The 21,831-nt window shown below is 37.8% G+C and overlaps 1 protein-coding gene across 3 annotated transcripts in view; it reads left to right on the top strand.

Annotated features, from left to right (window-relative positions):
* The window catches only part of KDM3A (lysine demethylase 3A), a 63,554-nt gene that overhangs the window by 28,056 nt on the left and 13,667 nt on the right, over positions 1-21,831 (top strand). For all 3 annotated transcript variants that reach the window (XM_077134841.1, XM_077134840.1, XM_077134842.1), the window contains 11 exons: positions 4,300-4,463; positions 6,091-6,608; positions 9,497-9,701; positions 12,560-12,774; positions 15,748-15,900; positions 16,018-16,113; positions 16,501-16,628; positions 18,026-18,221; positions 19,544-19,716; positions 20,079-20,315; positions 21,530-21,701. In XM_077134841.1, the coding sequence (XP_076990956.1) occupies positions 4,300-4,463; positions 6,091-6,608; positions 9,497-9,701; positions 12,560-12,774; positions 15,748-15,900; positions 16,018-16,113; positions 16,501-16,628; positions 18,026-18,221; positions 19,544-19,716; positions 20,079-20,315; positions 21,530-21,701 (2,257 nt within the window). The remainder of the gene's footprint in view (positions 1-4,299; positions 4,464-6,090; positions 6,609-9,496; positions 9,702-12,559; positions 12,775-15,747; positions 15,901-16,017; positions 16,114-16,500; positions 16,629-18,025; positions 18,222-19,543; positions 19,717-20,078; positions 20,316-21,529; positions 21,702-21,831) is intronic.

Below are 21,831 nucleotides of genomic sequence, written 5' to 3'. Positions count from 1 at the left end.
CATTAATAGAAGACTTGAAAATACCACTTTCAATAGTAGAACATCTAGACAAAAGATACTAAAGAAATAGAGAACTTGAACTATATAGAATACCTCATCTAATTACAGCACACTACACATTCTTCTCAAGTACACATAGATCATTCTCTAGAGAGACCATATGTTAGGCCACAAAACAAGTCTCAATAAATTTAAGAAGATTGGAGCCATAAAAGTATCTTCTCCAACCACGGTGGAATAAAGCTTAGAGATCAATGAAAGGGGGAATTCCAAAATCCACAGATAAGTTGAATAAAACAATAGTCTTTTAAAAAATACTGTATTCTAGTAACATATATATAACCTAAAATTTCCCCTTTTAACCACATTCCAACATATATCGTGGTATTAATTATATTCAAAATATGCTATCATCATCACCAGCTATTACGAGAACTGTTCTAGTACTCCAGACAGAAGCACTATACTCATTAAGGATTAACTCTTCAATCGCTACCTCCACCCTGAAGCCTGGTACCCCTGTATTATAATTTCTCAATCTTATAAATTTGCTTGTTTTAATAATTTCATATTAGTGAGATTATAGAATATTTGTCCTTATGTCTGGGTTATTTCATTCAATTATGTTTTCAAGGTTCATTCCTGTTGTTGCATATATTGGAACTTCATTCCTTTTTATGGCTGAATAATAATCTATTGTATGTATATACCACATTTTGTTTATCCATTAATTTGTTGATAAACACTTGGGTTGCCTCCATCTTTGGCAGTTGAGAATAATGTAACTATGAACTTCATTGTTTAAATATGTTTGACTCCCTGTTTTCAGTTCTCTTTGGTATATACTTAAAGTGTTTATTCCTCATTGTGTGGACTTGAACAGTTGGCCATAGATGCATGGGTTTATTTATGAACTCAGGTTGATTCCATTTCAAAAATCTTAAACAAAATGCTATGAAGCTGAATTTAACTGGGTAACAAAAATATCATACACTGTGATCCAGTGGGATATTCCAGGAATGTAAGTGTGGTTCAACACAAGAAAATCAATGTAATATAACATGTTAACAGAGCGAAGGGAGGAAAACCACATGATCATTTCCTTGAACATAGAAAGAAGGTTTTGAGAAAATCCAGCAACCTTTCTTGTTAAAAACACTCTGAAAACTAGGATTAGAAAGTAATTTCCTAAATATGATTAAGGACGTGTGAAAAATCACAGCTAGCATCATACTCAATAATTAAATACTGAAAGCTTTCCCCCTAAGATCAGGAACAAGACAAAGTTGCCTGGTTTCACTGCATTGTACTGGAAATTCTGGCCAGAGTAATTAGGTATGAGAAGGGTAAAAGGCATCCAATTGGAAAGGTAGAAGTAAGATTTTCCCATGATCGTTACACAGACTATCCTGTAAAATCTACAGCAAAGCTACTAGAGCTAATGAATTCAGCAAAGTGGCAGGGTACAAGATCACCAAGCAAAAATCAGTAGTGTTTCTGTTCACTATTAATGAAGAATTCTGAAATGGAAATCAAGAAAATGATCCCATTTTCAGTAGCAACTAACACAATACGATATCTAAGAACAAATGTAACCCGGTTTTAAAGGACTTGTACACAGAAAACTGCAAGTCATAATTTCTGAAAGAAATTAAAGATGATGTAAAAAGAAAGACATTCTGTTCTTGTATATTGTAAGACTTAACCTCACCAAGATGTTAGTACTATCCAAAGCAATTTACAGATTCAATATAATCCAAATCAAAATCCCAATAGCATTCTTCATGGATATGGAAAAGCTAATAATCATATGAAAGGACCAGGGGTCCCGAGTAGCCAAAAACATCTTAACAAAGACAGTTGGAGGACTCACAGTTTCTGATTTCAAAACATAGTCACAAATTTGCAGCAATCAAAACTGTTATTGGCTTAAGGAAAGACATACATAGACCAGTGGGAAAGAAATGAGAACACAGAACAAACAGAAAGAAAAGAAAAAAAAAAGGATTTTTTCATGAGAGCCAAGAGTCATGGGGAAATGGTGCTGGAAAACAACAAATGGTGCTGGAAAGTTGGATATACACTGCAAAAGAAAGAGTGGACCCTCTACCTCATACCACATACAAAAATTAACTCAAAGTGGAGCAACTTTAAAACACTTAGTAAAAAATGTAGGGAAATATCTTCAGGACTTTGTATTCAGTAATGGGTTTTTTAACTTTATCCTAGAAGTATGAGCAGTCAAAGAAAAAAGATAAATTGGGCTTCATTAAATTTTAAGACTCCTATGCATGTAAGGACATTATCAAAAAGTGAAAGGAACAAACATAATGGCAGAAAATATTTGAAAACCATGTATCTGATAAGTTTATTTCCAGAATATATAAAGAACTCTGACAACTCAACAACAAAAAGACAACCCAGTTGAAAAATGGAATAAGGACTTGAATAGACATTCTCTAAATAAATGGCCAATAGTAAGTACATGAAGAGATACCCAACATAATTTGCTGTTAGGGAAATGTAAATAAAAACCACAATGAGAAATCACCTCACAACTAGTAAAGCAGGTATTTAAAAAGTGGGAAATAACAAGTGCTGGTGAGTATGTGGAGAAATAGGAATCATTGTGCATTATTGGTGGGAATTTAAAATGGTGCAGCTGCTGTGGAAAACAGTTTGATGCTTCCTCAAAAGTTAAACATTGAACTGTTATATGACCAGGTTATCCCACATTATGAGTATGAAAATGAATTCAAAGCAGTGATTTGGAAGGACACTTGTACACTGGTTCCCATAATAGCATTATTCACAATAGGTAAAAGCTGTAAGCAACTCAAGTGTCCATCAGCAAATGATGGATAAAGCAAATGTGATATATGCATACAATATCTTAAAAAGGAATGAAATTCTGATACATATCACTACATGGATGAACCTTTTAAGTGAAACAAGTCAGATAAAAAGGGACAGATATGTGATTCCACTTATATGAAAAAGCTAGAATACCCAAACTCTTAGAGACAGAAAGTAGTGTTGATTACCAAGGGAAGAAGGAATGAGTTAATGCATGATGGTACCAGGTTTCTCTTTGGGGTGATGGATAGTGTGAGGGTAGCACAAGATTTTGAATGTAATTAATCATGCTGTATGGTACACTTGGAAGTAGCTGAGATGGAAAAGTTTATGTTTTATTATTTGTATTTACAATTCAAAAGGAGAGCAATTAAGAAAGCAGTGACATACAATACATGATCTTGGACTGCATCTAATGAATGAGAAAAGGCTCAAAAGACATGAGCCATGAAAAAACTGGAAAATAGACTAAGCTTTTCAAGTTCTTGAACTTGATAACAGTACTTAAGGTGGTTACATAAATGAATATCTTGTTAGGAGTTGTACACAGGTATATGTGTTCTATGAGCATGATGTATATAACCTACTCTCAAATGGTTAGAAAATAGGTGGATGGATGGAGAGAATGATATAGCAGATATGGCAAAACATTAAAATTGGTGAATCTGAATATTTGGAAGTGGATATGTTATAGTTCTCTATATGGGTTTTTGTTATTTTTATAACTGTTTTATAAGTTTGAGATTATCTCAAAATAAACTAAGGGGAGAAAAAAGGACAGTCTCATGGGGCTGTCATAACTTGATATTTTTTTCCAGTTTGGGATGATCTTTGTGGCTTGATCAGCTATGTAAGAGCAAAAACTGTTTCCTCAGCATTAATTGTATTGCAAAGGCTCATTTGTTATACCCAGGCCTTAAGGATCCCAGTCTAAGAGCCTTATGTGGTGCTTCTGTCTGAGCATTCAAGTTAATATTAAAATGAATGTGCTTGAAGATGCCACTTTGAGACTGTCCATTTAAAGCTTACTTTTATGCACTGTATTATAAAGTAATTGCCACATGTCTGCATTTTCCTGGTATTATTATTCAGAGGTCTAAAAGAAATCAGTATGTATCTTTTTTTGGGTGGGGGGAGCGGTGCCTGGTCCGGGAGTTGAACCTGGGTCTCACGCTTGAAAGGCAAGCATTCTACCACTGAAACACCTGTGCACCCTAGTGTGTGTCCTTTTATAAAAGACTTACGCTTTGTGAGAAGCTAGAGTGATTCATTTATAGCCTTTAGAATATGAGGGAAAAAGCCTTTATTTTATGATTTATCACTTGAACTCTTTTTTTTTTAATTTGGTAATGGTATTAATGTTTGTTGGTATTAAAACAAGCACGTAATCTTGGGTTTTCCTAGCACTTTCCCTTTAATGTCTGTTGGTTTGGTATTTTTTAGGCCTCCCCTAGTCTGTGTCCTGTTCAGTCTGATCCCACAACAGTGTTTAAGGAGATACTGCTTGGCTGTACTGCAGCAACTCCACCTAGTAAAGACCCCAGACAGCAAAATACTCCCCAGCCTGCCAACTCTCCACCTAACCTTGGAGCAAAAATCCCTCAAGGGTGAGTAGTTTTGTTATAGATGTCTAATCATCATCATCATAATATTTTAGTCATGGTTGTTTTGGCTGAGCTTATTTTGCTCAGGTGGCAAGTCTCAACCATATTCATTGTTTCTGGCAGAGAGTGTTGGTATGCCAAAATTTGTCATAATGACTTGCCTGTCGTTCATTCTTTCTCAGGTTTTTCAGGGAAATTTTTCATTAATGTTTCCAAGAGAAAGATTGATCACATGACTTCAGGCATGAAAGGGTAGTAGGCATACAGAGCTACATAGAAAACAGTGTGGAAATGAAGGAGGCATGAGAACACACTTTCTTGACTTTAGATGATTTAAAGAGGAGATGAGATGATTACTTGAAATGCTACACAGTTGTGGAATGGGCATCTTTTCAAGAAAAGGGGAAAAAGATTGGTTGTATGTGGAAGACTGAAGTCAGTGGGAGTGTTGGGTACAAGGTTGACAGAGGGAAAGGAAGGGGGGGGCAGTGGCCCCAAAAAGGCATTTGATAGACTTAAAATATGGGTCAGAGAAACTGATGTAGAAAAGTAGGTTTGGGAGGCCACTGCAGAAAGATGTTGGGGGAGTGGCTGAGCACATTGGTTCACTGGGAGAAAAGCGGGTACTTGGGACTAAGCTTGGAGGATGGCCATGCAGCAGTCAGAAGTAGAAGAGGAGACATTAAGAAGTTCAGTGATGTCCAGGAAATTTTTCTAATTTGAATGCTTTAGTGAAAAATTATTCTCGGGTATAAAATCTTTTGTAAAAGGCAAACAAAATAAAGCACCAAGAAACATAACAGAGAAAAAAGAACCTTTAGGATGAATTTCAGAGAAGCAAAAGTTCTTTCAGAATATCTCTAGTAAGATGTGTATGTTTGAGGGTGGGGAGGGGAGAATGCCAAATCTTCCTCTGAGACAGAGCAAGTATTCTATAGTCTACTCTGTTTGCTTTGGGTTCTGACCAGTCTAAACAAGAACTAAATTATCCGGGGTTAGGGCTGGTTACATGTTATTCATAAAAGGGCAGGGTTTTGTGCTGCTGCTGCTGGTTTACTTGTTTTTAAATTTTATCTTGACACATTGACCTAAAGTAAGATTGTATTTCCAAGTCTTGGCAGTCAGCAAGAATGCTACTTTAACCTATCAAATTCAAACATAATTTTTATCAAATAAGAAGGGAGGGTTCAGCAGCAGTTTCTCTGAAATTAAAATAAAAAGAAACTTTCAGAACTGGTCCTGCACATACCTTATAGGTTTGACATTTGAAAACCACTGAGCTTCTTATCTATTGGGTATGTTTTTGGTTCCCTTTGATACTCAGTTTAGTTTAGAGGAAAGCTAAGTACTGTAAGAAGTAGAACTAATTTGAAAGTAATAAAGGATTTATGAGAACAGGCAAATAGGATGTAGGGTAATATTTTTCCAAGATTGGTTAAGATGTTTTTGCAGAGCCAATGACTAACTTACTTTTAACTCCAGCACACAGAAACCTATTGTAAAATCTTTAATATGAGCAGTTTTCCTTTCTCTTTCATATTGCTTGCTTTTGGAACCAAACAATTGATTTTGTTAGGTAGGTGAGCAAGAAAAGAGACCTGAATGCTAGTGTTTGTGTATCCTTTTTCAGATGTCATAAGCAGAGTTTACCAGAAGAACTTTCTTCTTGTCTAAATACGAAGCCTGAAATACTGAGAACAAAAGCAGATATCTGCAAAGCAGGGTTGGTGTCTTCAGAAACCTCTCAGATTGGAACTGGAGACTTGAAAACCTTGAGTGAGCCAAAAGGTAGCTGTACTCGGCTGAAGACAAACACTGATCAGGATAACAGATTGGAATTTGTTCCCCAGCAATCACCTGGCCTTCTGGAGTGCTTACCTCCAAAGGCTTCCAAGGCAGAATTGGGAGTTGCCAGTACTCCTGAACTACAGAGGCACCTAGAACATACATCTCCCACCTCTGACATCCATGTTGCTCTTTCAAGTAAGGCAGAAGTGAAAACAGATATCAATAATGATAGCCCTAATAGTTGGGCTGGAAAAAAGGTAGAACCTTCAACTTTAGGTTGCCGGTCACAGAATTTAAAGGAATCTTCAGTAAAAGATAATGAAAGCTGTTGTACAAGAAGCAACAATAAAATCCAGATTGGTGAGTGTTGCCACATTTTTTATTTGGAGAAGGTAAGAAATGATAGTGTGTATATAATCTGTTTCTTACCTTATGTGAAAATAACTCTAGGAAGTGTTCTTATGAATAGGAAAGTTTAAAGAAGAAAGTAGAATCCGAAATTCTTACTGGAAAATATTGCTGTTAATATTTGTTGGACCTTTCCAGATGTATGTCCAAGTACAGAGAAATACGGATAAATTACTACACAAATGGGTTCATACTCAGTAATCACACACTGTGAATTAGGTAGAGTAGGTCTCCTGTCAGCATTTTAAAGGCTGTAGGGATTATGTTTTGGGCATTTACCATGTGACTTAACTCTCCTATATTAATTAGTAATTAGGGATTCTCAATTTTTAGTTGCAAGAAAATATCCTTGAAACAAAATTTAAGGTGATCTGTTGGTTACTTTCTTTTCACGTTTTCACTGATCTTTCTGTAACTTTTCAAGTTGGAGTAGAAGCAGTGACACTTCATGCTCCCATGGGTAGTTCACATCTGATAGTTAAAAATATAGAATTGCATCAGCACCTCTGGAAAAGGGACTTTTGCTTAAAAATATTAAGGACAGTGCTGAAATGCTATACGTTTGCTTTGCTTAAGTGGAGGTCCTGCTGCACCCACAATTTCAAACTAAATACGCTTCTTGTAGGGAAAATGGCACACTATCTCATAACTACTTTTATATTGAGTTCAAGGATGCATTTCAATGATGATAGTTATCAGAAGCTCCATTACTAGAATTATAAGAAATTAATGACTCCAGCATATCAGAGAGCTATTACAATTAAAAAATACCTTTTATTATTATCAGCTATGTGGGTATTAAGTTTTAAAAAACTATTCATTTAGATAAGTAAGAAATAAATACATCCATGCTTTAGCTTTTACTGCAGGCCTCTCTGAAACTAGAGGGCAAGATGGGAGGCCTTTGACTGCAGGCCTTTTGATATAGGGTTGAAAGCATAGGAGAGGAATTTTCTCGTAGCCTAGTGATACTTCTAACCTAGTATCTTCAATCTTGATGTCCAAATTGATATAGCAGTTAATTTACATAAAATTAATTGCATGATATTACACTTCAGAGTTATATAAGTTCCCAAAAGAAAGTGAATATTTGTAACTATATCCCTGGTTCTATTTCTTTATTCTTTTTGAGTTATCAACCCTCACACTCCTCTAGTTGTTTGAAGCCAGTTATTTTAGTGGTATGCAAAAAAAAAAAGGTAAAAGTTCTAGGTGAGTTAGCACATTATAGGCACATAGTAAGCTCTGAAATTACCTGTCTCACTTAATGTGTTGTGCAACTATTCCCCATCTAAAATAATTTTAAGGGAGATTTCAAACCTCGTCACATGTTGATGTGAACTCTCTACTATGACTTTTGGCAGAGGAGTAGGAGAGTGATGATAAGATTCTGCACTATTCCCACTAGTCCTGTTGGGGGTACAGAAAGACTGATTTGAAAAACTGTTCCTCTCACTTGCTCCCTTGCAAAACAAAAGCCCAATAGAGTCGAGCAGCTACATTTTCTCTCAATAAATGTGTGGCTCCTCAAAAGTAAGCATCACCTTTTTCCCTTGGGTCTTCTCTGAATTGAGAGAATTAGTAATGGTATCTCCTCATACAGAGCAAGATTTAGATAATTCTCAAATGGCTATTTCTAGATTTTTCTGCCAGGATAGAAGAGATAAAATAATCTTTGGACTCTTTCCCATGATTTTGTAGAAACCTGGTCTGACTCAAAGAATTTTGTCTTTTCAGTATCTGAGTAATTAAAATTCTAACTTTGAACTACTGATCTCTTTATTTTCTCTCCTTTTATACTTTATTTTCTCTTTCACTGTAACTGAGTAAGAATGTTAAAAGGGATTGAGACCTGACAGCATCATTTAGCATTTTACGGTGTGTTCTAGTCCTTTAAAAGCAAGATAAAATTAGATAACTATCTCTTAGGTGCTTATTGAAGATGTTTCTTTATTTAAAACTTGATTTGGGATCATTCTTCCTTCCAGAAATATTTCCTTCAAGACTAGCCTCTCCCACTCATCTGTCATTTTCAGAAATTTGTCGTTTTTGTCTTACATCCCCCTTCTCCAGCACCCTTGTACAGTAAGGAAGTCTTTTTTGTCTTGTTTTCTATGAAATAATCCTTATGACTCTTGATTTATTCTTTTCTGTTACTTCTTTTTCTTTAGAAATCATGTTAGTGTGTCCTCCCATTTTTCCTGCCCTTTACGAGTTAAAACCTAAAGCATGGTTTTTCTTACAATTCGTAATCCAGTCCTTAGCTAGTTCTCTTAGTCTTGAAGAGAACATGTGTGTGAAGGAAATGGAAGAAATATCAAGGGTCAAAGGACTTCTGTTGGATACATGTCTTGCATAGACTAAGGGGCTTATGCAGGAAAGCTATTTAGATGTTATTATAATGGTTAGTTTTTGCAGAGTACTTTGGAAGACACACCTTAAACCAGAACCGATGCCACAGCCCTCTGTTGAAGAGAACATCTCTGGGCATTGTTTATGTTGCAAGGGAATTGAAAAAGTCGCTGATTTGGCAAAGTCTTTCTAAAATTTTTCTCTTATCTAGAGTAGTAGATAGAAATATACAGTAACTTGAAATTGTGGATCTGGTTGTTGAATTACGGCTTTTAAGTTGCCACATGGATTCACCAAATGAGAATCCATTTGTGGAATCTCAGAGAAAAACTGTTCCGATAGTTGTCTTCTGTTAAGCCATTTTTTGAAGTTTCAATTGTACCAGGATTATGAAAATTGGCCTTTTGAATAGAATTCAGTCAAATATTGAAGTGATGCAAGGATTTTCAGAAATCTGAGGTCCCGTTTCCTTAATCTTCTTTTCCTAGCCCCATCCCGGAAGTCAGTTTTTACAGACCCAGCCAAACTCAAGAAGCTACAGCAGAGTGGCGAAGCTTTTGTGCAGGATGACTCCTGTGTGAACATAGTGGCCCAGCTCCCCAAGTGCCGGGAGTGCCGCTTGGACAGTCTCCGCAAGGATAAGGAGCAACAGAAAGACTCACCTGTGTTTTGTCGCTTCTTTCATTTCAGGAGGTAAGGCATTTGGGGAAGAACTCAGATAATCCAGGCTCCACAACACACTTTTTTCCTTCTTTTCTACAAGCAGTGAAGTTGGAACTAAAAAGAGTTGTCGTTACATTTTAATCCATGGATTTGGGAATCTAGACCTTATTGTATATTGTTTTCTTCCCATCCTCCGTTTTGGTGTATTTTAAAGCAAAGAAGCATTTAAAAAAAAACTATCATAGTAGCGTTTGGTAATTAATTTCTTGGCTATTAAGTAAGATTATTTCTTGTCATTAGAAATAATGTAGAAATGATTATCTGTTTGTCTACATCTCTGAATATGTATTAAAAGTGGCATTATTGGGTCAAAAGATATGCATGATTTTAAAGGTTTAATACATATATTCTGCCCAGTTGCCGTCCATGAAGGTTGCCCTTGGGTACATGACTGCTGATAGAGTTTGAGCATGCCTTTCTCTGTGTATCTTTACCAACAATAAGAGGACTATCTTCTTTTCCAATTTTATAGGCAAAAAAATCATTTTCATGTTCCAATTTTTTAAACACCACATTCATTTTCTTTAAATTTTTCCATCTTGAGTAAAGAAAAGGTAGCCTTTACATATATCCTCTGTTTAAATGAGAGTGTTATTATGGGTGCACATGAAATTTTGATATGATTCATTATCTCAGAAACCTAGAAACTTTCAAGTTCAGCTAGTTCTAATCATGAGCAAGAAGTGTTGCGTTTAATTTCCTGTTTTCCTCCCTTTTAGTTTTATAAATCAAGATTGCTGATAGACTTAGTTAAATGCACAGGTATTTCAGACCATTAACTGTATCTGTGCTGATATCTTCTAGAGTTAGGCTTACTTAGCAAAGGCAAGTTTTGTAAATACAAGTTTGTCCCATTCATTTCTAAGTAAATTACAAAAGTACCACGATGATTTAGAACTGTGATAATTGTTTGCACACACACACTCACATGTTCTGAATAATATCTGTCCCCAAATATGCTCTCAAAAAAGGTAGCTTGAATCTTTCTTGCACAGGTGTGTTAAGATGCATACTGCACATACCATACTATTATATACTTTAGAGAAACAATTAAATGGTTATACTTTGTACAAAACTCTGTATTTCTGTTATAAATGTGTTTTCATGTCGTAGCGCCTCCACTGGAAAGTATATGACTAGACTGGATGAGAAATTGTTTGGTTTAAATTGCAGAGGCATTTTAGAGAGGGAATAATTCTTTTTTCTTTTGAATATTATCAGAGCTTTTTATTTTTTTGTAACCACCTAGGAATTATAGATTGTATGACTTAGCTATTTTTCTACTTAAGTTTCTTTGAAAGGGAGAGTGCCTTTGCTTAATGTTGCATGATATAAGCCAGTCTAGTAGAAACTATAACAAACTCACTTCTTTGGTGAAACAATATCATAATTTTGAAAAATAGAACTGTTTTTTTCTTCTGATGCTTACAGTGAAGATTGAGGCTGTCATCAGCCTCCTTATCAAGTTTGTTTCTCTTTAAACTCTCCTGCAGATAGAATCTGAGTGGGAATAGGGTCATGAAGGTAAAGCTTGGTGGCCAGGTCCTGGTGCCATTTTTCTCCCTCTTTATGACTTTGGAATTTGTTTTCCGGTATGACTATCTTTAACTCGACTGTTAATTAAAAACTTGAAGTTCTCCATTGGACTTAAAATAAATTTGCATCCTTCAGGCAATCCCCAATCTCTTTATCCCTCCAATTCATCATGCAACTCTTCTGGACAGATGTTTTTTCTAAAGCACAATGTTGTGTATGTCTCACAGGCTCACTGAGTGTCATAGCTGCCCAGTACATAGTGAAGAAATCAAGGTCCCCAGCAAACCAAGTCAAGGCTTACAGCAGCAGTTGACTCTAATTTACCCCTCCAACTTTTCCCTGATTCTTACCTGTTTGAATAAACCTTTTTTTTCCGACCTAATTAGCTAGTCTATTTCTTGTCAGCACCCAATTTACCTGCATTTTCTTGCTTTTGTATGAAATACTGTCTCCTTGACATGCCTTTGCTTACTTGTCTACCTATTCTAGCAAGAGGCCAAGCTCATTGACTGTCTCTTCCACAAAGCCTTCTTCCAATTAGTCCAACAAAACTCAGTCAACAGTTCCTCTGGTTCCTATCAAACTTAATGACTGTCATGTCTTAAAATCTATTATATCCTATTTCACTTTAGGTTTTACATCTACTTCCTATTTCTCCAGATTAAAACGTGTTTTAAAAAACCTTAAAGCCAATATCATTCATAAAAAATTCTAAGTCTCAGAGAATGTTGAAATAGAATCCTGAGAAAGTACCCTGCCTTTCCCTTTCCCTTAGGTGCTGAGAGCCATCTTAACACTGCTTCTCCTAGGAGTTTACACAGTAAATTGCAGCTAGAATTTGTATGGGTGCTGCTTACTCCCTGATCAGCACAGTCGTGGCTTCAGTGACTGTCCAGGAGCAGTGGCTGTATTCAGATCTGATCAGTTTATTTCTTTTTATTCTTTATGTACTTCTGTGGTGACTGGTGGTTGTCCTGGCTATTAAGACTCAAGTCCAGTGGGTCAAGCAACTGTCCCTGCAGGAAGTATGATTTGTTTCTTCTCAGTCTGAGTGCAGAATACACCTACTTCTCTGTCGCTCTCTGGCTTGTCTTTTGGGGTAAATCTTGCCAGTTTTTTTATCTTTCTACTGATATTGCCAAATAACGGTTGGTTTTAATTAGCCATGGAGATTACAGAAAACTGGGAAGGACTGTTGAATTTAAAAATTACAAGGTGCAAATCAATTTGTGGGAATGGTGTGGGTGTATGTATACATATACATAGACAATTGTTTTTTCCACTTCCCCCAGGTTACAATTCAACAAACATGGTGTGTTGCGGGTAGAAGGCTTCTTAACACCAAACAAGTATGACAATGAAGCAATTGGCTTATGGTTGCCCTTAACCAAAAACGTGGTGGGGACTGATTTGGACACAGCCAAGTATATCCTGGCCAACATTGGAGACCACTTCTGTCAAATGGTGATTTCTGAAAAAGAAGCTATGTCAACTATTGAGCCACACAGTAAGAACATCTCTTAGGGGGTAGGATTTTTTTCATCCAAATTGATTTCTGTTCCTAAATGGCCCCCAAGTCCTAATTGCATAGGTTTCATTTTTACCCAGAAGGTTAGGTGACTTAGATATAATAAGGTTTCATTTTTCCTTTTGTAATAGGTTACTGACTACCTCTTGGTTTCATCAGAGTTGGCTACCTTTATGTTGGGGCTTATTTGGGGACAATTTTCAAAGGAAGTAGAACTCCTTTTTTGTTAGCAAAGGTAAAAATGAGTCTAGAGTCTAGAGTCTTTAAGTCTAGAGCTTTACCAGTAGAGTCGGCTCCCAAAAGAGATGAGGTTCCAGGTTGGTTTTTTTAAGACAAGTTCTTAATCAGGAATACATTTCAAAGAAAATAAGAATAGACAGTCTCTACCCTAGAACTACTGAATTGGAGTCTACAGGACTGGATTTCAGGTATGAGAACTGCAATGAGCTCAGATGGAAATGATTCTGTTAGGATTTTAAGGGAATTCTTGGACATCCTAGCTCAGTGTGTGCCTATCTTTTACACTGGGCAAAACTCACTGAGCTAGCAGCTCAGTGATCCAGAAAAGTCCAGCACATCAGAGCCAGAGATCTTTCATGCATCTCAAGGTATAATTACAAGAGGACAACATATCTTTCTCTATTTATGTTCCTCTGTAGAAATATATAACCAGCTGGAAACATCCAGGGGCATTTGTCTTTTAAGTCTCATGTTTTCTTTCTTCCATCATTTTATCTTTTCCAAATGGTCAGAAGTTAAAATTGAAGCCTATCCATGTTTCTGGTGGGTAATTTTTCATAACCAAATATGTTTGAATACAGGCATCCACACATATCAGTCTTGATGAAGAATTTTGGTTATAGGTACCAGAAACTAACTAAGGCTAGCTCATCACAAAAATAATTTATTGGATAGGAATGGATTCTGTTATAAGAGTTCAAGGGACGAGAACCACAGCACTCCCAGCAGCAGGAATCCAGAGCTAGGTGGAAGGGTGGTGGTGTGAGCTCCTAGGGCAACCAGAGTCATTGAAGAAAAGAGCACTTTTAGAACACTCTGCTCTATTAGGGTAGTAAAGACACGAGTCAAGAATTTCATCAAATGCTTTTCTTCCTGTAATTGTCTGTTTAGTACAAGTGATGCTGGTTTTCCATTTTCAATGGAGAGACACAGTTTCCTTATTAAATGCATTTAAGTAAATGTGTAGTGGATATAAAGAAAAATTCTTCAGTAACTGATAAAGAGATAATACATGAATACACGGAATGTAGAAACACTTTTTTGAAATATGTGAGTAGCTTTACTCTTGAATCTGCAAGACTCTTTTAAGCAAGGGATGTTTTTTTCTTTTACTAAAGGTGAGTCATCTGAAGATATATTTTTCATGCAGAAAAAGGCACTGGCAGTTGTCTTAAGAACATAACTAGAAAATTTTCTGCTTGAAGATTTAAATGTGATTAACGTTTCCTCATCCTTGCCTTTTTAACTATCCAGTTCCTCTTTCCTTACTCTGTGACAAGCTTGTCAGCTTATAATGAGAAACTCTGAGTGAAGGTGTTTTCTGAGTGTCACCTATCCTTGGACCTGGCGATTAATAGATCTCAGTCATTATGCTTTTATTCTGTCTTTTGGATGACAAATAATCATTAAATATGTGTCTTAAGAGATCTAAGAATACTCTCTAATAAAACAATCTAATCTGTGTGACCAAGGTGAAGTTCATAAAATCTCATCATTTGTAAAATGCCTAAATCTTTATATATTGTGCACTGAGCTGTCTGTTAAAGTGTAATGAAATGGTAAATGGCCACTCAGCACTTAGATTAATTTGATGGAAACAGAAGCTGGTAATTTGAGTTGTGTGCAGTCTGAAGGAAGAACAAATTAATACACTGGATTAGGAAGAAGACAAAAGAGCAAGGAGGAGGCAGTGTTGGTCCCATGTGGCTGAGAGGAGAGATGAGGGCAGGCTATCATCTGGTCACTGCACATTGGACATTTCTGTGGCCAAGGGAAAAAGAAAATCCCCACCCACTCTCTCAGGCTATAACCCTTGAAGCTTTCCGATATCTGATTTGGTCACATAAGTGGACACTCTCCATGCTGCAGAGGCAGGGTACAATGTCTCTCCAGTTATCAGATTTTGGCTACTGAAACGGAAGATGCTGCTTGGTAGAGTCCTGGATTGTGCCTTAATCTGTTGGATATTTGGTTAACATGGGTCAGTACTGAGTGCCTGAATCACTCTTGGAACTGACAAAATCCAGTGTCTGGCCCTGGCCAGTGAAGAGCTGACCTTGGTCTATTGCACTGACAATAAATTAGTGGGCTGCTCCTCCCTCCAGGCCCCGTAACACCTCAGGTTTTCAGTTGACAGTCTGTGAGTGGATTCAGGGCATCTGTGAATACTCTGATTCTGTATACTGAGTACTGGCTTTATGCATCTGAGTGCATTTATTTTTCCTTTGAAGGAGGCCTGGAGCATGCAGCTTTCAGGTTCTCAGAAGGACTTGTGACCCAAAAGATTAAAGAACCACTGCTGTGTGATATTTTGTCTTTGCTCCAACTTGTGTACCCACGGCTGCTCTTTTCACTGATTTATTCGGTGGTACTTACTAAGCACCAGTGGTGTGCAGTGCTTCTTGTGGAGGAGGCATAGCCAAAACAGAGATTCTGCTTTTATGGAGCTTAGTTTCTTAGTTGGAGATAAAATACACCTGACTATAGTACACTATGAAAGGCATGAGTCTAAAGTACAAATGCAATTTTATGGGAGTGCTGAGGGAATCCTGGAGAGCTTTACAGGAGAGGCAGCATTTGAAATAGGTTCTGAAGGCTACACGGTATCCATGAGAACCTCAGAGGAGGGAATGGCATCAACACCCCATCCCCTTCATGTTTAGTTCAGAAGCCTTTTCCTTCCAAGACTAAGCAATTTATTGATTTCTGCAGGACAGGTTGCTTGGAAACGAGCAGTTAAAGGTGTTCGGGAAATGTGTGATGTATGCGACACCACCATCTTCAACTTGCATTGGGTGTGCCCTCGATGTGGGTTTGGAGTGTGTGTGGATTGCTATCGGATGAAGAGAAAAAATTGCCAGCAGGGTGAGAATGGGCTTAGTCCTCCTAGCCTTGCACTCAAATTAAACCTGTCGTGGATTTAATTAAAGTAGGTGGGGGTGGGGTCCATGAAGAAGGTTACTACAAGTCAGTTACTTGCAGGTGCTGCCTACAAGACTTTCTCTTGGCTCAGGTGCGTGAAGAGCCAGATCCATGAACCAGAGAACCTGATGCCTACACAAATCATTCCTGGAAAAGGTATTTCATGTGGTTTCATGATTTCCGCTCCCCCCCCCCTTATTTTTTGTTATCACATAGGGCTGGTGGTTTGGTTTTACTTTGTATATTGTAATTAATATACTAAGTAATTACTAACTGTAGTAAGTGCCATAAATCGTCCAAAAGTGTATCGTAATACTGTGTCTAAAACATTTTGATTAAGGTCTTGTAAATAGTTTTACAGGAGGAAAGAAAATGGTAATTTGGGAAAAGGTTTGTTCAGCACCATGGAAAGGGAAATGTGGACAACACTGTACTGCTGAGAAAAACAATCCTGTTGGAAACAGCCTCTGTTTTGTGATGCTACGGTTAAAAGTGCCTTATATCCTTATGGGTTTGCCTCTACCTTTTTTTTTTTTTTTTAAGCTCTGTATGATGTTGGAGACATTGTTCATTCTATAAGAGCAAAATGGGGAATAAAGGCAAATTGTCCCTGTTCAAATCGGCAGTTCAAACTCTTTTCAAAGCCAGCCTCAAAGGAAGACATAAAACAGGTATGGCCTCTGATGCTGGAGCCACCATTCTTGTTATTATCACCTGTCCATTTTTTTCAACTAACCCAAGGACTTCTGTAGGATACTTAAAAGAAACATGGGAACAATAGAAAGAGATTATTCGTTATGTTTCATATGATAGTGCATAGACCCATACTCACTTTTTACCTTACCCTTGTGGACTTCATTGGTAGCCTTTTTTAGAAGGTTTTAAAATTTTGTTCAAGAAAATCAAAACCAAAAACCTCTTTTGTTAGGTTTTACCTGATAAGTTATTGTCAAACTTGTTTGGTTTTTTAAAAACTATTTGTGTTTTGCAGAGTTAAATTATGTAATATATCAAGCTTGTAATGCTTATGGAGAGTTGACAGAATAATAATGAAATGAGCATTTTCTTGACCCATGTCGCTCTTCCTGGTAGCTCCTCCTCATCCCTGTCCTCATCTCCTCCTATTCTGTCCCACATCCTTTATCTCACCTCCATCATTGTTACCCTGCATTTTGCTGAATGATGAGAAATTATTTTACATTTCCTAAAGCTGTGGTGTGGAAGACAGCCTGGGTGGTAGAAAATTTGTGGTATTTGGAGTCAGAACTGAATTTAGATTCCTTTTCTGACACTTTCTAGTTGCATTAAGTTTGGCTCATGTGACCTGATATACCTGATGACCTGTGTGCTTCAGCTTCCATCTCAGGAATGCAGAAGTAACGCTGATAACTGGTCTCCAGAGGCAGGGCCTGAGCCACAGCAGGAGTCTACCTGCGCCTCTCCTGCTCGTGGGTATGTGCACCACCAGGTGGCTTGTCAAGGCCCAGAGCATCAGCGATGTCCTCATCCCGATTTTTTTTCAGTTCATGTTTGAGTTCTCAAGAGCTGTTCATCATGGCCTACTACACTGTGCCAAATCAGAAAAGCACTTCCCTTCCCCTTTTCTGTATTCCATTTCCTTCTGAAATCACAGCTTAACCTTTCCAGCCCTGCCTCATTTATTCATTCATTCATTCAACAACCATGCTTTAACTGCCTGTTCAAGATACAGGAGTGAGTTCACGGGGGAAGACAGGTATACACTGGTAACTTTAAAGCAGCATAGTAGACAGAGATGAAGAGAGGGCCGTGTTCAAGTATGAGATAGGTAACACACGGTGGGGGGAGTGTATTTAAATTCTTAACATGTCTTTTCAGAAGTAATATTGAAAAGCTAAAAATTAAAATCTCTCCAATCTTTGTAGTTCTGCTGTATTATAATAGGATTCCTGTAACTGTGGTACCCAGGACTATTTATTATGTGGTTTTGTTTTGGATATTTATTTCTTATTGGTGGTCTGTTATGAGGGAAGATAAGAAAAGGAAAATATTCTTCAATTTATATGTAAAATTTTTCTGTACTTAACAGACATCCTTAGCTGGAGAAAAGCCTACTCTTGGTGCTGTGCTCCAGCAGAATCCCTCGGTGTCAGAGCCAACAGTTGTAGGTGGTGATGCAGCTGCCAGGCCAGCCAGCAGCATGAAGCCTGCCTCTGCAGCCAGCACATCTCCTTTAAACTGGTTGGCAGACCTCACCAGTGGGAATGTCAACAAGGAAAATAAGGGTGAGTGTTTCCCGCTTCCTTATGGGCTCCTTTAATCCTTTCAGAGAGGAACTTGGCAAGCCTAGCTGCTGTGAGATCAGACTGGTTAGGAATCAGGTAGAATGGAACATGATTTCCTGTGGTCATCCTGGAACCTGACAGGAGTGTTTTCCATATGCAGTGACAGGAAGAAAAGCATTCACTGATGAAAGAGCTCTTCATCACCATAAGGTTGAGGTTCTGTACACAAGAGTGGAGGGAGTGAGGCTGAGACTTGTTTTGATCTGTGGTTTTTGGTCTTGCTACCCTTACCCTGTATGTAGTTTCTGTTCTGTCTAAATTGGAATGTGCTGTCTTCAGTTTTTTCCCCTCACCTATGCTTTCATCTCAGGATGCTTGATAATAGTATAAAGAACACAGGTTTTAGAATCAGGTAGAGTTAGGTTAGAATTGAGGTGATATTCTTTCTAGCTATATTACAAGAAAGAGAAATTGTAATTGTAATGCATTGAATTCAACACTATAAATAAAGGAATTACATGGCATGGGCAAGTGGAGTTTTTCCATAAATACAAATGTAGTTTAACATTCCAAATTTAGGAGGAAAACCCTATAATTATTTCAAGTAAGATTCAACACCTATTCATGATATAAAAACTTAGCAAATAGGGAATAGAAGGGAACTTACTTAATCTAAAGAGTTTCTACAAAAAAAAACACAAAAACCGACAGCAAACATGATAAATAATCATTGAATATCTAAATACTTTCCGTCTGCATTCAGGAAGGAGACAGCTTCTGTTGAATGTTCTTACCAGTGTATGCAATAAGGTGAAAGGAAAGAAGGAAGAAATAAAGCTAGTAATGTTCACAGACAATCTGATTATATATGTGAAAAATCCAAAAGAATCTACATTTAAACAAATCTACCAAGGTTACTAGCTATAAAGTTAATTTACGAAATAAAAGTTATATTTCTGTATACTAGGAACAAATAGAAAATGAAAAATTTAAATATACTATTTATCATGTTACATCCTTGGGTAGTAGATATTTACTGTTTTAATGCCAATGTGTAGTCCTTGTCTAAATCAACCCTTAGTATTTTTCTTCTTATATATATATTTTTTTCTGCATGGGCAGGCACTGGGACTCGAACCCGGGTCTCCGGCATGGGAGACGAGAACTCTACCACCGAGCCACCGTGGCCTGCCCTCCTCTTAAATTTTTGTTTCCAGTAATGAAAATCAAATTCCAAAGTAATTTTGTTAATAGAAGACTAATAAGAAATTTGCCTTTCAGAATGCTTTTCAACCTGAATGTTTTTTTTGTTTTGTTTTTAGAAAAACAACCAACAATGCCAGTTTTAAAGAATGAAATCAAATGCCTTCCACCCCTTCCCCCTTTGAGCAAATCCAGTACAGTCCTCCACACCTTTAACAGCACAATTTTGACACCTGTAAGCAACAACAATTCTGGTTTCCTCAGAAATCTCTTGAATTCCTCTACAGGAAAGGTATGCATTCATTTTGTTTGTACTCCATCTTGTAAAGTTGAATCGAACAGGAATAGGCTAGACAAAATTGAAACAGGAAGTAAGATATGAATCACCTGCTTATACTTGGTGTGGACAGTCAAGTCACGGAATTGGCAGGTGAGCTTCACAGGATTGAAATATTACCCTGGGCCATTAGACTTTTGCCTGTACCCACTTCCCACCTCTGTGAGTAGACTTAAGTGGAAGAAGCAGGACTTCTTTGGAGTCCTAGTTTGGACTCTTTTTCTGGATACGTAAAATGTACTCACCCAATTATACGATTTTTTTTAAATACAGTAGGAAACAACATATTTAAAATTCATTGTCTTTCTCAAACTCAGACAGAAAATGGACTCAAGAATACGCCCAAAATCCTTGATGACATCTTTGCTTCTTTAGTGCAAAATAAGACTTCATCTGATTTATCTAAGAGGCCTCAAGGACTGACGATAAAGCCCAGTATTCTAGGCTTTGACACTCCTCACTACTGGCTTTGTGATAATCGCTTGCTGTGCTTGCAAGATCCCAACAACAAAAGCAACTGGAACGTGTTTAGGGAGTGCTGGAAACAAGGGCAGGTAAGATGGGCCCCTTGCTCCCTTCCAGTTCACATCCTCCTCCTCAGTTCCTTTGGCAGATTTCCTGACAACCCCACCCCTCCATTACAAATGTTATTTCCTTCACCTTCTGTTTTTGTCCTTTATTGTTTAGGGTGCATAACTAGGTGGAGTGTGGCTGAGTCTTGTTTTCATAGCAGACATTTCTGAGCTTTTTTTCCAATTAATTTTTTACTGTTGCTGACCAGTCATCATTGGATTTTTGATGAGTGTTTCAGGCTTAAATGGTAAACTTCCACAGGGGGAGTTGGGGGCATGATTAAAAGGCTGGTGGAGTTTAGGAGAGTAAACAAAACATGGTAAAAATCATGCACCCTTCTTCCTTGAATTAAGGCCTTGTGTTAGGGGCAACTCTGGGTGACCAGAACCACTTGGTGTCATCTTGGGACTCCCAAAGTGCCTGACTTTTAAGGACAGCACTATTGTATCATATGTCATGGTTGATGTTTTTGGGAGATGCATGGCTTTGTAGTCCTGTTTCTGTGTTTCTTCCCATTCTGGTTTGTTTTTTCTGCATCTTTGGCTTCTTTTCTCGGCCAAATGGGGTCCTGTCTAAACAGGACAATGCCAGGACTTGAGAAATGACCAAATAACAAGCACATACTGCATACTTGTACTAATGAGATTTGCTCATACAGAGGAAGCAGTACAGACCGGATAGTTTACCAGCATGTGTTTTTGGATTCCATGTTTAAAAAATAGCGACCTTGTTGCCAGCATTTAAAAATTTGGGCGGTTTTACAAAAAGATCAGGATTTCTAGCTTGTCTTGGACATCCAAAAGACTTGGCAACCTCAGGTCCTTATTCTAGCCTGCAAAAGCAGACTAGAGGCCAGTAGTGGCTCCCTCATTGTGCAGGACACGTCCACCAAGTTTATGTCTCCCTGTCCCATCCCCACCCTAGCCCTGGGCCTTGGAGTTGATATATCTTGAGTAATGGGATCTGAGATGGGAGGGATGAACCTTGATCGTATACACTTACAAGTCCAGTGTGAGAGCAAGGTTAGGGTGGAGCAGATGTGGGAAAGACAAGATGCTGTGAGCCTTCACATCAGTGCCTAGATTGAGGTCTAGCCCGTCAGAAATGAACCAGCAGCTGTGAGGAAGGGCTGCCTGGGGACATCAGGGGGAGAGTAGGGGGAGTTCAAACTACAGTATTCATTCTGTTCTTCCAGCCAGTGATGGTGTCTGGAGTGCATCATAAATTGAACACTGAACTGTGGAAACCTGAATCCTTCCGAAAAGAGTTTGGTGATCAGGAGGTTGACCTCGTTAATTGTAGGACCAATGAAATCATAACAGGAGCCACAGTAGGAGACTTCTGGGATGGCTTCGAGGATGTTCCAAGTATGTAATAAAGAGGGTTGGTATGTGAAAGGAGGGGACATGGGAAGAGTCAGAGATGAAACTCAGTGATAATCGTGGCGTTGTCCATGACTCTGTTTTAAAATTGGTGTCTTATCTCCTCCTCCCCTTT

Source organism: Tamandua tetradactyla, chromosome 17, assembly GCF_023851605.1.
Source record: "Tamandua tetradactyla isolate mTamTet1 chromosome 17, mTamTet1.pri, whole genome shotgun sequence".
Classification (NCBI taxonomy): domain Eukaryota; kingdom Metazoa; phylum Chordata; class Mammalia; order Pilosa; family Myrmecophagidae; genus Tamandua; species Tamandua tetradactyla.
This window is presented reverse-complemented; position numbering and strand designations above follow the sequence as displayed.